Source organism: Tenrec ecaudatus, chromosome 5, assembly GCF_050624435.1.
Source record: "Tenrec ecaudatus isolate mTenEca1 chromosome 5, mTenEca1.hap1, whole genome shotgun sequence".
Taxonomy (NCBI): Eukaryota; Metazoa; Chordata; class Mammalia; order Afrosoricida; family Tenrecidae; genus Tenrec; species Tenrec ecaudatus.
The window spans coordinates 35,196,127-35,210,535 of record NC_134534.1 but is presented as its reverse complement, the minus strand read 5'-3'; the positions used below and the strand labels follow the sequence as shown (position 1 = coordinate 35,210,535).

The following is a 14,409-nucleotide window of genomic DNA, read 5'->3' as shown; positions in this document are numbered from 1 at the left end:
TCTTTAAAGGGAGTGACTCAGATCGACAATGATCTGAAATCCCGAGCATCTGCGTACAATAACCTGAAAGGGAACCTTCAGAATTTGGAGCGAAAGAATGCGTAAGCTTACCAAATAGATGGGCATATGAAAGCTCTGGGGAAAAGCACTCTAGCTTGTAATCAGTTAGATCATGTTGGGATTTAGTAAGGCCCACTTGATAATGTTTCTGTCACCCACATGCCATATGTTTTCAAGCCATGGAGAACACTTCTTTCAGGTAAGTTTACAGAGTCCAGGCTGAATATTGATGTAAATTTCATTGCTTTAAAGCCAACTTGCCGAAAACAGTTTGTAGGAACAGTCGAACAGATAACCTGACTGCCGTGAAGCAGTTTTGCCTGTTAGTGAACCTCTAGGATCAAGTAGAAATGCCCCACGGGGTGCCCACAGCCGTAGTATAGGAAAGCAGACCTGCCACATTTCTCCCACGGCGTCGCAGGCGGCTTCTCGCTTCCCCACTGCTCCTCCAGGGCTCTTTAACGTAGTTCTTTGGGAGAATTCCCCTTGTATGATGTAAGTAATCATCTCTGCCGATTTCCCAAATGTAGATTTTCACACAGGTTTTCTTAAAATGGGGCACACAGGCTTTGGCTCTCCTCCTCCTCTTGGTCTGACCTCAGTGTGGCTTTGAGAGTGGACTGCCCAGCTTAGGCCTTCTTCTGGGAGGTGGGGGAGGTTGGTGGGACACTCCACTCGGAGACCAAATGACAACTTGTTTGGAAGAACTAACAACTGAAACTGCCTGGTACCAAATGAGGCCCTGAGAGAGGGAGGACCAAAACCTGTGCTTCGATGATGTCACTTCCTAATTACCCTGAAGGAGACTTGTAATTGATGTCTCATATGATGTCTCATATCTTTCCAAGTCCAGACATCATGCATGGAGTCGCGAATAGCGGAGTTGAAACATACCTATTCCTCACTATCGTGTTAGCCAGCAGTTTGCATGGACAACAGTCATAAAGATGATACCATCTGGCTGTTGTTCACATTAACAGTGAACACTGGGCAGTCATGAATGCTGAGGCATGAGGCCAGAGTGACACTGGCTGTAATGATGGTTAGTTGGCAACTTGGTGAGGCCATGATTTACAGAGTGATGTCATTTGGCAGTTATGTAATGAATGATGTACTCATCCATTTTTTTAAAAAAGAAATCCGATGGGGATCATCCTCCATTTTTTCATCATGCTGGTTTTTGCATAACAACTTGATCTTTGGACTCTAGCCGTGTCTGTAAGTGGCGAATGGGTCTAAACTAGACATGACAAAGGGTGGTGGAAGTTTCATGCCTTTGGCTGTAGGACTGGGAAATAGCTAAATTTTGACTTCTTGTGATGAAAGTATTAACACAGCCTGGTCTCACTGAAGTAGCCTGTGTGAATATGGCTAGCTTCCTGTTTTCTTACACTAGACTATAACTGTCTTTATACCTACAATAATTACAAAATCATTGGCCTAATGATTTTCTCATTTTCATATTGTCCAGGGGCAGTTTGCTAACCAGAAGTCTAGCGGAAATCGTGAAGAAAGATGACTTTGTTCTTGACTCAGAGTATCTTATCACTTTACTGGTGGTCGTTCCAAAGTACGTCTCTCGGTTATCCTGTTGAGGTACAAGGACAATGTTAGCCTCCGATGTTATAATTTGAGAATATCTATCAAACTTCCACGTAAAGACGACATTTATTTGTTCTGTCAGCCAACATGTATTCATGTGACACATTATGATTGAGTTTAGAAATCGGGAATGGGGATAACAATTAGAAACTGAGAATCCACATCAAGTTCAGTAAGAGAGTAACATTAACTCATTACAAAATTAAATACTGTTGCTAAATGATTAAATTTTTTCAAATTAGTCAGGAAGGTCTCTGTCCTCCGCTTTTCTGGAAAGTCTCTGACTGATTAGGACGAATTAGGAGCCTGGGTGCAAGGTAGTTAGAGCTCTACTCCTCACCAGAAGGTCAGTCTTCTGAACCCCACGTCCTGTCTAGGACAAAGACGGGACAGTCTGCCTTCTGAAGATTGCGGTCTTGGAAATGCTGCGGGTCCGGTCTGCCCTGTCCTATCGGGTCGCTGTGATGAGCTGCAATGAGCTCAACAGCAGTGGCTTTAGTATAAAATAAAACCTGTAAGAGCAAGAGATGCATTAGATGAGAAGTTAGCTACATTTTTTCTGTGAAAGGCCAGGCATTAAATATTTCAGTGTGTAGGCTGGGTGGCTATGGTACAGCTACACAGCTCTGGAGCTGAGAGCAGTCATGGGTAACATGTAAATGAATGGCTGTGGCAGTGTTTCAGCAAACTTGATTTTCAGAAACCGGTATGGGCTATGGGCACATAGTGTGCCAACCCTGGAGTTAGATAACCCTTGATGTCTCATTTAGAGGGAGCCTCTATTTTAATGACTGTTTTATCGTTGTTATTTTGGTGAAGTGAAACCTTTGCACACTCATGGGAAGATTGGAAGTCTTTCTCTGTGTGGTTAAATAATGCTGTCATTACTTTACACTTAAAACTTGCTATTTGGGACTTGGGATCCAGTATGTGCGAGCTCTGGGCCGCCCGAGAGCTACATTGCCCGAGCCTTCCCTTGCCGCATGTTCATGTGATTAGGAAGGAGGGTGTTGGGAAATGTCAGGATGCATGTGGAGAGGGCCCAGAACACCAGCACCAATGAATGGACCAAGCCAAACCAAACTGCTTGTCCTCGAGTCAGTGCCGACCCAGAGTGACTCTGTGAGGCAGGGTAGAACTGCACCCGTGGGCTCCCGAGACAGAAACTCTTTGCAAGAGTTTTTCTGTCTCCGAGGGAATGGACAGTGGCTGCAGTATTAACATTTGCTTTGTGTCTCAGTTACATAACTCCTCCTACTATATGGGGACACTGATTATTATAGTAAACATCCTCTGTATCTGTGTTTTCAATATGATGTAGAGAAATGACCTTTGTTTAAACAATAAACCTTTGTTTAAATAAAGGTCTCATACAACCTTTATTTAAAATGTCTTTTGAAGACCAGAAATGTTGGCAGTTTTCTGTCCACAGTGATGGCGTCACAGGACCGGGTCCGCTTCGGTAACACGTTAGTCCTTGTCCTGGCCTGTAAGCCTCTATGCCGATGGTCCCGTCACCAGCAGGGCGGCTTCTCCTCAGACCGCTCCAAGCCAGCCTCCAGAGAAGGCTGTTGCTCAATGTTTCTTGGCAACGTTGTGTGCTGTCACTTTACTTACGTAACAGTTCCTGGTACTCTGGACTTTGAGTAAATACAGACTTCCCCAACCCTTCATTGTGGCCACTCAGTAGAGATGGCAGGGGTTTCAGCGTTGACTTTTTCTTTGTCCACTTGAGGTCACATGTGTCAGCCATAGCTTTTGAAAGTAATTGAGGCCCTAAATGTTTGTTACTTTGTCCGTTGCCAAGCTTAGTTCTAGGATGACCTGTCTTGCAGTGGTTACTAGGTCGGCGGGGTGGTGGTGTGTGAGCTACAGTCCCTGCTTCCCTCAGCTTATTTGTAATTCATTCTCAGCAGGAAGCAAGACGCATGTTTCAGGTGGATTTGCTGTACTCTTGGTGCAGTTGACTCTCCTGTGTGTCCCTTTCCCCACCCCGCGACCCTCTCTGAAGATAGCAAGAAGGAGGCTTATTTACCCCTCTGCAGTGCTGCTTGTATTCTTTCTGCAGGTTGAACCACAATGACTGGATCAAGCAGTATGAGACACTAGCTGAAATGGTCGTCCCAAGGTCTAGCAAGTAAGTAGCAATGCCTGTCAAACTGCCCATCTCCAACAGCTCTCCGAGTTTGGGTGAGCAAATAGCTCTTTCTTTTACAGTGAATTTACAGCACCAGAACCACTATTTCCCCCTGGCAAACAGGGAGCTACGTGAGTTCTAGTGAGCTTACGCTAGACCTGGAGGGAACTATGCAGTCATCGGTCCCACTCGTGTTTTCATAGATGCAGCAGTGGGAGGCCACAGAGTTGAAGGTGTTTGCCCAGAGTCACACACGTCACCAGTGGCAGGGTGGGACTGAATCCCGGGTCCTCTGCAGCACTGTGCTGCTTGCCGAAATCTCCATTCGTTGCACACCTCCTTAGTGGTCTGACTCTTTATTTTACCTTGGAAAGGAAGTATACAAATGGCCACTGGAATATCCCACCTCCAGATCTTCACCAGCACTTTCCAGCGAGCCCGCGCTTGCCTTATAAAAGCAGACATTCGTAGGAAGCACGTTTTCACTAATGGTTTGCCCTGTGTCATCTGATTTGATGTTGCTGATAATTCTGTGAAGCGGTAGGCAGCTTCCGCATTCTGGATGAGGACGTCAGAATGCACAGGTTCATCATCGTTGCCGGAGAGCCATGACTGTGTGTGTGTGTGTGTGTGTGTGTGTGTGTGTGTGTGTGTGTGTGTGTGTGTGTGTCCAGTGGCATAAAGCCTCAGTTCTTTAGCTCGAGATCCTGCCCTCTTTTGACGATGTTGCTCTTCTTTCCTATATTCTGCCTTTGGGAAAAGATCTCACCCAACGTTTATGCCCTACAAAGGACTTTTCTATATGTGTAGGCCTGTTGAGGAGGCAGCCTGGAGAAAGGCAGGCAGAGAGAGGCGATAGGAAAGAGATGGTATTCGTGAGGCCAGGCCCATGAAATATTTTCTTTTCCAGTGCCATTGTGTCAATCAGTATGGGAGGTAGCTTAGTGTAATGGGAAGAGGCCTGCACCCAGGGATCTGCGTTCTAATGCTGGCTCTGCTACCAACCTGCTGGGTGACCTGGGGTAAGGCTTTTAACTCCTCTGGGCCTCATTTTCTTAACCTGTGAAGCGAGCATCGCACCTTCCCTCTGACTCCCAGGAAGCTATTGTAAGGTATGGTAGGTACGCAGACCCCAATCTAGGACAGTTGTTATTGTAGGGAAACAAATGCAGGTGCTGTAAAAGTAAACAAAGACCTGTGCTCACCGTGGGGTCCCCCGCCTGGGGGACGTACTTTGGGTGCACAGCGGCCCTTCCTGTGGTCAACTGAAGATCAAGGTTGCACCTTGGTAGATTTCTGCCTAACGCATTGTCACCTCTCACCTGTGGTGTATAAGGCATTAACGCCAAGAGGGTGACGCTATGTCTAGGTGGCTGGTGAAGGAGCAGAGGAAGGGCCCCACACAGAATGTCCTTCCTAATTGTGCATATGCCAAGTCATAGTTCCAGGTGGTGGAGTGCTCAGAAGGAGCTTGGAAATTGGGTGTAGGAGTGAGCAGAGGCGGTGGCAGCTCTTAGACAGTTAGCAGTGGGGTCTGCTAATGAATGTTCATTGCCTGTGGGCCTAGTGGGGTCTACTAGAAGGTGGGCCACAGTAGAACTGAAGGGCAAGGGAGTTTGGCTTATGTATTTGAACCTAGTGGAACCATTGCATGGCAGTTAAACTGCACAGAGTCCTTTCCAGCGTAACTCTTGGCCAGCATCCAAGAGTTAACATTTGGTTGGTCCTTAAGAGATGTCCATGTGGTGGCTGCCTTTGGGGGTTGGTGAGGCACTAGGGACATGGCCTCGAGCAGGGCACAGTTTGAAAGAAGCCTTACAGGGTCAGTCCAGATTAGTTAACGTCTCTGTGTGACCACGAATGCAGGGAAGAGCTCTCCGGAAGGTGCCTGCAGGGTGCTGTGTTGGGTAGGGGGGTGGTCTGTGCCTGGCTGGGAAGAGCCAGGGTGGGTTCTGTTTTAGAGGCCTTCTGAGGCTAAGCCTTGTCATTGCCTCTTCAGTGTGCTTCGGCTCACCAGACAGGCCCGGCTTCCTGGGGAAATGAACCTTGCCTGTTCTTCTTTTCAGTGTATTAGCAAAACGCGCCCCTGATTCCACACCCTCTCAGTCTTGTAAAAAGTTGTTGCTTTTTGTTTGTGGAAGTAACACCTTGCAACTAAAAACAAAGCATCATATTTTTAAAAAACCCAAAGACTGAACAATAAAAGGAAGAGCCCTCACCCCCCAGGTAACACTCCCACCCCTGGTCATTACAGGTGCCCACAGTGGGCACGTGTGGCCTTGCTGACAGGTTTCCATGTGTGAATAGCTGTGAGTAAGTTTTGGACCCATATTGGGATCGCGCTCTATGTGGGTTCCCCAAAGCATTGTAGATTTACATGGCAGTGCCAATGTCCCCGCAGCTTTGTCATGCGAGCCCGTTGAGGTGCTGCCCCTGTGCTGTGAATGCCCAGAAGTTCAGGCACCGCGAGGACTCCCTGCGGCCCAGCAAAGTGTGTGCGCTCAGAGGGTATTTAGGTAGTTGCGTTGAAAGGGTTGAGTAGGGGCTAAATGGGAGAAAGGACAGATGGACAGTGCAGAGAAGATAGGCCAGTCTCTCTGAGGCTGGGCTGCAGAGATGAGAAGTCACCTTTCAGGAGAGAAGACGGTACTTAAAAAGGGACAAGACATTAGAAGGAAGCCACCTACACAGCCCTGGGGCCAGGCCAGGCCAATGCCGAAGGAGGTTGAAATCGTTGTGCTCCGGCTCTGGGTTGTACAGGCCTGCAGTGTGGGAGGCAGTGCTGATAAGCCAATGATGAACAGGCATGAGGTGGTTAGACTTCTGTTTCTCCTCTTGCTCATTTCTGAATTCTGCCTTTATTTTAAGATTTCAAATTGCTTTTATTTTTTTAAAAAAGTTTTATTGGCATATAATTCAATATACAGTTCAGTAGTTTAGTCACATCAAGAAAGAGTTGTATAACTGGTACAGATAAGAGCTCTCAACATGACACACAGAATCCAGGACAGATAAACTCCTCAGGAACAGTAATGGGAGTAGCCATACCATGAAGGTGGGGGGACAGGGGAAACCCATCACAATGATTGATGTATAACAAACACGCTCCCACCCCCTGGAGTGGGGCAGGGGGAATGACAACTAACAACTGAAACGTGAGTGAATGGAGACAGCGGACAGTGTAAGATATAAAAATAATAATAATTTATATTGTATCAAGGGTTCACGGGGGTGGGAGGGTGGGTGAAGAAGGGGAAAAAGGGGAGTTGATACCAGGGGCTTAAGTAGAAAGAAAATGTTTTGAAAATGATGATGGCAATATATGTACAAATGTGCTTGACACAATTGATGTGTATGGATTGTTTAAAGAGCTGTAAGAGCCTCTAATAAAATGACTTCTTTAAAAAGAAGTTGCACAATTATCCCCATAGTCAAGCTCAGAACGTTTTCTTCTTTCTTGCACTCTCCTGTTATTAGGTCCCATTTCCCCAACCTCCCCTGCTATTCCCGCACAGCACCGTCAATCCAGTCACTGTCTCTAGATTTATCTATCCTGGATTTCCTACGCAGAAAAACATTAAAAACTTACAGTAACAAAACAGATCAAAAGCTCAACTGAAAAGAAAGCTGACAGTATTAACAGGTAAAACAGATTTTAAAATGGATGGGAAAGGAAATGGAATGGCAAGGTGTTACGTTTGACCTAACTGCATCTGCGGTGGTCCACGCTCCGTGCTCACAGCCCTGGTCTGCGCTCAGAGGGCGCTCACCCGGGGCTCCCTCCGTCTGTATTTCCTCCTCACTTGGGACGATGCCTTCTGAGCGGAGAAGAGCAATAGACACTTTCCAATGGGCTGCTGCTTTGTCTCTTAGTGTTCTCTCAGAGGACCAGGACAGCTACCTTTGCAGTGTCACCTTGTTCAGGAAGGCTGTCGATGACTTCAGACACAAAGCCCGGGAAAACAAGTAAGTCTGTTTTGTTGTTGTTTTTGAATTTGTTATCCCAGCTCTACACAGCTTGGCCAATTTTGTTTTTTCCTCCCAAATTTAGATTCATTGTTCGCGACTTCCAGTACAATGAAGAGGAGATGAAAGCAGATCGAGAAGAAATGACCAGGCTGTCGACCGACAAGAAGAAGCAGTTTGTATGTGTCCTTAAAACTTAGTTTCAGACACATTGGTGTTTCAGTCTTTTTTTTTTTGTCTGTTGAATAATGAGAACGAATTTCCTCTAAGCTTAGCTTTGCGTGTAATTTTTTAATCTCTTTAAAAGGCAGACCTTAGAGTTAACGATTCCTTCAAAATCTTCATCCAAGTCCAGTGTTAGGTGCAGTGTTTTAGTTGGTGCTCCTGTCGTGCAAGGCATTGTTTGAGCTAAACCAGAGCCGCCTTCTCAGTAAGCATTGTTATTTTCGTGAGGCGAACTTGTGTAATGTTTCAGTCTTGCATCGAAGCTGTTTGCATTTATGTCATTGAAGAATGTGTGATTGGTTTTTCCCTCTCCTTTTCCCAGGGCCCACTGGTGCGGTGGCTGAAAGTGAATTTCAGCGAGGCGTTTATTGCCTGGATTCATGTGAAAGCATTACGGGTTTTTGTTGAGTCTGTTTTAAGGTAAAGACTGTCCGTTGAGAAACTTGGGACTAGAGAGCTCGTGGCCCCCTTTCCCTCGGTCCACCTCTAGCGCAGTCAGTAACGGGAAATGGACCTGAGCAGCCAGCGGGCTAATCATGAGCAAGAACGCATCCATGTCGTACGGCTTCCCTGGGGCCGAGTCCTGTCCGGTAGCCTAGGGGTTCCTTCTTGCATGATACTTGTTAAAAGTAGATTCTAAAGTGTTAGCCATTGTTTGGCTTAAGAAGCAGGAGCTCTGGCGGCACAGTGGTTTAAACATTTGACTGCTTACCAAAAGGTCAGCAGTTCGGATCCAGCAGCTACTCTGGAGGAGAACGAGGTGGTGGCAATCCGCTTGCGTGAAGATTCTCGCCTGGGGGACCCCGTGGGGCAGGCAGGCAGTTCCACGCTGTTCCACAGTCGTACTTTGTCAGAATTCACTCAGGGAGGTTTTAAGAGGATTCTCTTTAAAACAACGTGGCATGCAGTTTTGGTACATTCACCAAAAAGTTTTCACATTTGGGGACACGTAAATCAAGTAGTAAAAGAACTTGCCCCAGCAGTGCTTGTTAGTTTCAATCTCCTCAGATTGTCAAAGTAGAGGTGGACACCCTCGTGTCCTTTATTACATTAATATAAAGGCAGGCCCTGAGCTTACATCGGATCCCCGTTGCCCAAGGGTTCTCATAGAGCACCTTAACAATTCGGTTGTTTTAACAGGCATTCCTGTAAGAGAACTGGTCTCGTTTGAGAGAGACTTTTCTAGTGGACAGCGAGGACTGGGCAGGTTTGAACGTCAGTGTGCGTTAGTTGAACTTGTCAGTAAAATGAGATTTCCTCTTAACTTTGACTTAAAAATCATTTGAGAATATCCGCTTTAGAAAGACCATCTGTGCGTGTCTTTGCTGCTGATGTGTACGGTTCGATGTCTTTGCTTGTACGGTGGACACGGGACGCGTGCCTCCGTAACAGGTATGGCTTGCCGGTGAACTTTCAAGCAATGCTGCTTCAGCCCCACAAGAAAACAGTCAGGAAGCTGAGGGACGTGCTGTACGGGCTGTATAAGCACCTGGACAGCAGCGCAGCCGCTGTCATCGAGGTGAGTGCGAACTTGTCGACTCGGGACCAGGTACTGGGAGAAGGCTGAAAAGGGGACAGTCGGGATTGTTTGTGATCCTTAATCGCTCGTAATGCGGCATCTTCGGTGAGTTCTGAGTTTGTGAGGAAAGGGAGCAGGCCGTTTGCCTGCAGCGCCGCGTCCCTGGCTGCCATTGTGAGGCTTCAGCTGGTGTGAGGTCATCCTAGACGCTGCCCTCACTGAGATCGCCGTCATCACCATCACTGCTGTCATTTTCATACAAAGCGCAGTCTTCACTGCCATCCATAGCATTACTAATACTACATTTCTGGAAGGCACGTCGCACCATGTCTTCTGGAATGTCTTCCCATGCATCTCGAACCCACTTTGCTATTAACTCTACGTCAGGCTTCATGAGAGTTTCTCTTTTTGTTAGTCGGGCTTGACCAGTTGACATCCATTCATGCCACATCCTTCACACACGGTCTTTAAAGGGCTTATTCAAAGATACATCCAGAGGCTGCAGTACAGATGTAAGCTCACCTGGAATAACGGCTAAAGTAACTTTACTAGATTTTGCCAATTTTTGTGTGTCATCTGATAGGTGGGCTCTGAACATATCCCAAACAAGTAATGATGGCTTTTTCTTTAAGGCTGCTCCTGTTCGTCGCTTCCAAATTTCTTCCAGCCATTTTTTGTTCCATTTTCATCCATCCAGCCTTTAACATGTGCACGCACAGTAATTCTTGGTGGGAAATTGATCTTTTTAGGCAAGGTCTCTCTTTTAAAAATAATCACAGGACGCAGCTTAGTTCCATTAGCCAAACATGATAGAACAACTGTAAAGTGTTTTTTTTTCATTTCCTGTGGTTTTGAGAAAAATGTTTTTTTTCCTAAACTTGCCACAGTTCTGTTGCTTGGAAGATCAAAAGTCAAGGCAGTTTCATCCATATTCCCAATATCTGCCAGGTCATAATTATAAATCCTTCTTTGTTTATAATAAATGACTAGAATGACATAATTTTTTCTTTAAGGTCTTGTGGCAATTTCTGGGAAATCTTTGTTCTCTGTCTCAAACATAGTAGGCCAAACCTATTCACGAAGCGGGTACACCATCCTGCTGACGCAGCACATTTTTCAATGCCTGGTGCTTTTTATTTGTCATCCTTAGCCATTTATAGAGCACGTATGTAGATTCCCATGCACGTTACACAATAACCATTTTGATGACACTCCATAACCCATTTATGCAATTCACGCTCTAGAGCCCCATAAAAAATGTTAAAACACAATGAGCTTTTTTAGCTTTTGGAATCTGTTCCAAGACAGCCTTCATTTTCTGCCACTCCCTCACTTGCTTTTCGTCAACACAGAATTCCCTCTTTGCAATATTGTTATTGCTCTCTTCTGCTCTTGACACAACCTTCATTTTGAAACCAGCCTCATATGACTGGCGTTTTTGTTTTTGTTCAAGAGTATCCATTTCTAATAGGATAAAAAAACAAGACTTTGAAAAAGAACTTTCATGGTAATGCCCCCCCCCCCCCACACACACAGGACATGTTAGCCGGGAGGAGGGGGGAGTCCATGCAGGCAGGAGATGCAGGATGTGAATTAACACGAGACCAGAGGGGAGATAGGGAGCAGCCACAGACACATCCTTACCAGTTCAGCTGCCGGTGTAAGTGAATCACTACGGATGCTTCTGCGAATTGGAGCTGTCCATGTCATTGGACGGCTCTGATTGGGTAGATGTGAGTAAACAAACATTCAAAGCCCTGCAGTGTCAGCTGGGCTTTGAATGAACAGCGGAGAAACGGCAATCACCCGCGGGATAACAGGCGCTTGTCCTGTTACCTTGAGTAACACCTCGCTGGGGTACCACTTGTTACGCTTCGCTGGGGTACCACTGACCTGTGTATAAGCCGAACCCCAGTTTTTTGTGCTGAAAAACTCGGCTTATACACGTGTATATGCGATAATTTATGCTGTTAGCGCGGTGCTTTGCTGCTTAGTGAAAGACCGTCATCAGCTCACTGTAGATAAAGATGTTCAAAGCTTCACATGTGACAGCCAGGGATACTAGCTGTTCCCACGCAGCGCAAATTGCGAGGAGCATGGAAATGAAAACGTAATTTTAATTTCCTTCGATTAAGTCAAGTCAGATGAGGACTTTAAAGGGAACCAGTACATTTCCAGAAGTAATAGGATCTCACTTGTACATGAAATTATACCCATGGGGGGGGGGGGAGACCTTTCTAATTTAGTTTTGTTTTTTTTTAAACCAGATAGAAGAAATGGAAAGAAATGAGTTTTGACTTTTTTTTCAAATTTGTGGTTAAAATATGAGTTCTACTGGTTACATAATTTTCTACCAGTAAGATCGTAAAATACATGTACAATAAGTGATACCTTTAAAACCACACTTAATTTAATGCCATCCAACATTTTATAAGCCTTGTATCCTAAAAATTCGATACTAAATTAAATATCCTAAGCCAGAAGTTAATGAAGTAGTTACCCGCAGTGTATGTGACAACAAGTCAGGGTTGGGTTAGCACACAGGCTTTGAGTCAGAGAAGGTGAATCCGGCTTCAGTGGGCACTGTCTACCTGGACTCTGTTTCTACCTTGGGAAATGATAATACCTAAGATGGATTAAATCAGCTTAAGTGTAGAGTACTTATGAAAAAAAGGTAAGTGGTGATAGTTTTTTCTTTTTTTAGCTCTGTAAGTACTTAATTGAATAATTGTCTGATTTCCTCCCATAGGCTCCTATGGATATTCCAGGCTTAAACCTGAGCCAACAGGAATACTACCCTTATGTGTATTACAAGATTGATTGCAACTTGCTGGAATTCAAGTAAAATCGACTCCTCGCAAGACAACCTTGTCCTTGTGTTGGTGTGTGCTAACAGCTAGGATGCAGTATGATAGTGCTTCTAACTCCAACCCCCTCTGCCTGCTTCCTGCCCCCCTTCCTAGGTGAGGTCTCCCATAGTGATCTATTTCTCAGTGTTGTTGTTTTTTTCCAAGGAAAATATATGTATTGTTTCTATTGATCAGGTCTGTAAATGTGTACTAAGCAAAAAACAAAAACTTTAAAAAAAAATCAAGAGTTTATTTATAAACAGAATAGTTTATTTAAAGCGAAGGTCTTTCCTCATTGGTACTGTGGTATGCATTCATTCCATTTGTTACTGTGCGTGCACAGAGACCTTGTTTACAAGGCAGTGGTGTAAGCACTGATCTCATGCTGTTCACTGTACTTAGTAGACCCACCTGTGGCGTAGCTACTGAATCGTGATGTAAAGCAGTGTGACCCTGTTCAGGGATGTGCTTTCGAAATGTTTCTCATCACACCCTGCAGCGAGCACTGTCACTGCCCACAGGAGAGAATAAAGTGCCCTGTGCAAAGGTGTCGTGTGGTGTGCATACCTTCAGGAGAGCCCAGTTTGGGGAGCTGTGCACATGAGGTCGTACGTAGCTGACTTGTGTTCCTTTCAGGAGTGTGTTTATGTGCGAGGGCGGACGTTTGTACCCTAATGTGAATGATTGAATTGTGCCAAATTTGGGTCGGAGCTAGATTTATTTTTTCAGCAAATAATGGGTTTTGCCTCTGATCACAAGACGTGTAGCTCTCTTAAATAACTAGGCAGTGCAGGGTCAATTTTGAATAAAGTATAGCAAACCTGTGTAGCGCAGTCATTTTTTCGAAGTCTTTATTTCATTTGCTTCCTTTAAAGGTCTGTCATTGGGAAGGCCTGCACGTGTCACCCAGTCTGACAGTAGACCCTCCAAGCTTTCAGAAGAGGATGCCCAGTGGCCTCTGCCCCCATGCTGGACTCAGAGGCTGGTGACTGGGAGGAAGGCACTCACATTTCACTTCCTCTATTTAGGAAGTGACAGCGCCTCTAAATTGCATTCACCTCAAATCCAAAATATAGCCAAGGCTTTTATTAATTCCAAACAGATACGCTGATTCCTAGTCCACGTATCACTGTGTAGTCAGCCTTTCCCTGATACAAACTGTAGCTCACACACGCATACGCTGTTTACTTTGAAATTTAAAAAGGATTATACTACAAATGGTCACGCACATGCACCCCTTTTATTTTTTTTTGCTTAACCCCATACCCAGAGCGACCTCACTCTTTGACATGGCTCCATGGCGTGCCATCCTGTGTCCGTGCCACCATCCAGTCTAGTTAGCCATTCGCCTACTGGCGGAGACTTGGGCGGTCTAATTTTTGTCACGACGAGCACTGCTGGGGAGAACATCTTTGTACAGAGCGTTTGTACAGTCACAGAGTGTATGAGACAGGGAGCCCTGGTGGTGCAGGGGTTCCTAGTTCAGCTGCTACCCACAAGGTCAGCAGTTCAAAACCACGAGCTGTGTCAGGGGAGAAAGATGAGGCTACTTACTCCCCTTGAAGGAGTTATGGTCTCCGAAACCCACAGGCCAGGCCTACCCTGTCCTGCGGGGTCTGTGTGTGTCGGCATTGACTCCGTGACAGCGAGTGTGTGAGCGTCTATGAGGGGCTTCAAAATTTTGTGGAAAATTTCCATTATCTTCTTTCAACCATTTTATTAGCATAATCCGCATATCATACGATTCAGTAGTTCCGTCACACGGAGAAGAGTTGTATAATCATTACCACAATCAGTTTTAGGACATTTTCTTTGTTAGCTCCCCACTTCTCCTGCCATACTCTCAAAATTTCATTACCTTTTAATTCCATTTCTGCCGTGAACTTTTGAATCTTCCTTGTGTACATTAAAATTTTACGCACACGCTCACACACACAGAGCCAAGTTATAATGTGTAATTAGGCTTTGAAATTGAGGCTATGTGTGGGATTCAGATTTGGGGTACAGTTTCCCTTTGGACAAGTAGAAGCTGCCCATTTCTAGATTTTGTG

At 45.5% G+C, this 14,409-nt stretch overlaps 1 protein-coding gene across 1 annotated transcript in view; it reads left to right on the top strand.

Moving 5' to 3' along the window:
- ATP6V1C1 (ATPase H+ transporting V1 subunit C1) overlaps window positions 1-13,182 on the top strand; it is a 40,608-nt gene extending 27,426 nt beyond the window's left edge. Inside the window, exons 6-13 of the mRNA XM_075549417.1 lie at window positions 10-101; window positions 1,532-1,630; window positions 3,731-3,799; window positions 7,673-7,765; window positions 7,851-7,944; window positions 8,313-8,410; window positions 9,383-9,509; window positions 12,259-13,182. Of these exons, the coding sequence (XP_075405532.1) occupies window positions 10-101; window positions 1,532-1,630; window positions 3,731-3,799; window positions 7,673-7,765; window positions 7,851-7,944; window positions 8,313-8,410; window positions 9,383-9,509; window positions 12,259-12,354 (768 nt within the window). The 3' untranslated portion in view covers window positions 12,355-13,182. The remainder of the gene's footprint in view (window positions 1-9; window positions 102-1,531; window positions 1,631-3,730; window positions 3,800-7,672; window positions 7,766-7,850; window positions 7,945-8,312; window positions 8,411-9,382; window positions 9,510-12,258) is intronic.
- The last annotated feature ends 1,227 nt before the right edge of the window (window positions 13,183-14,409 follow it).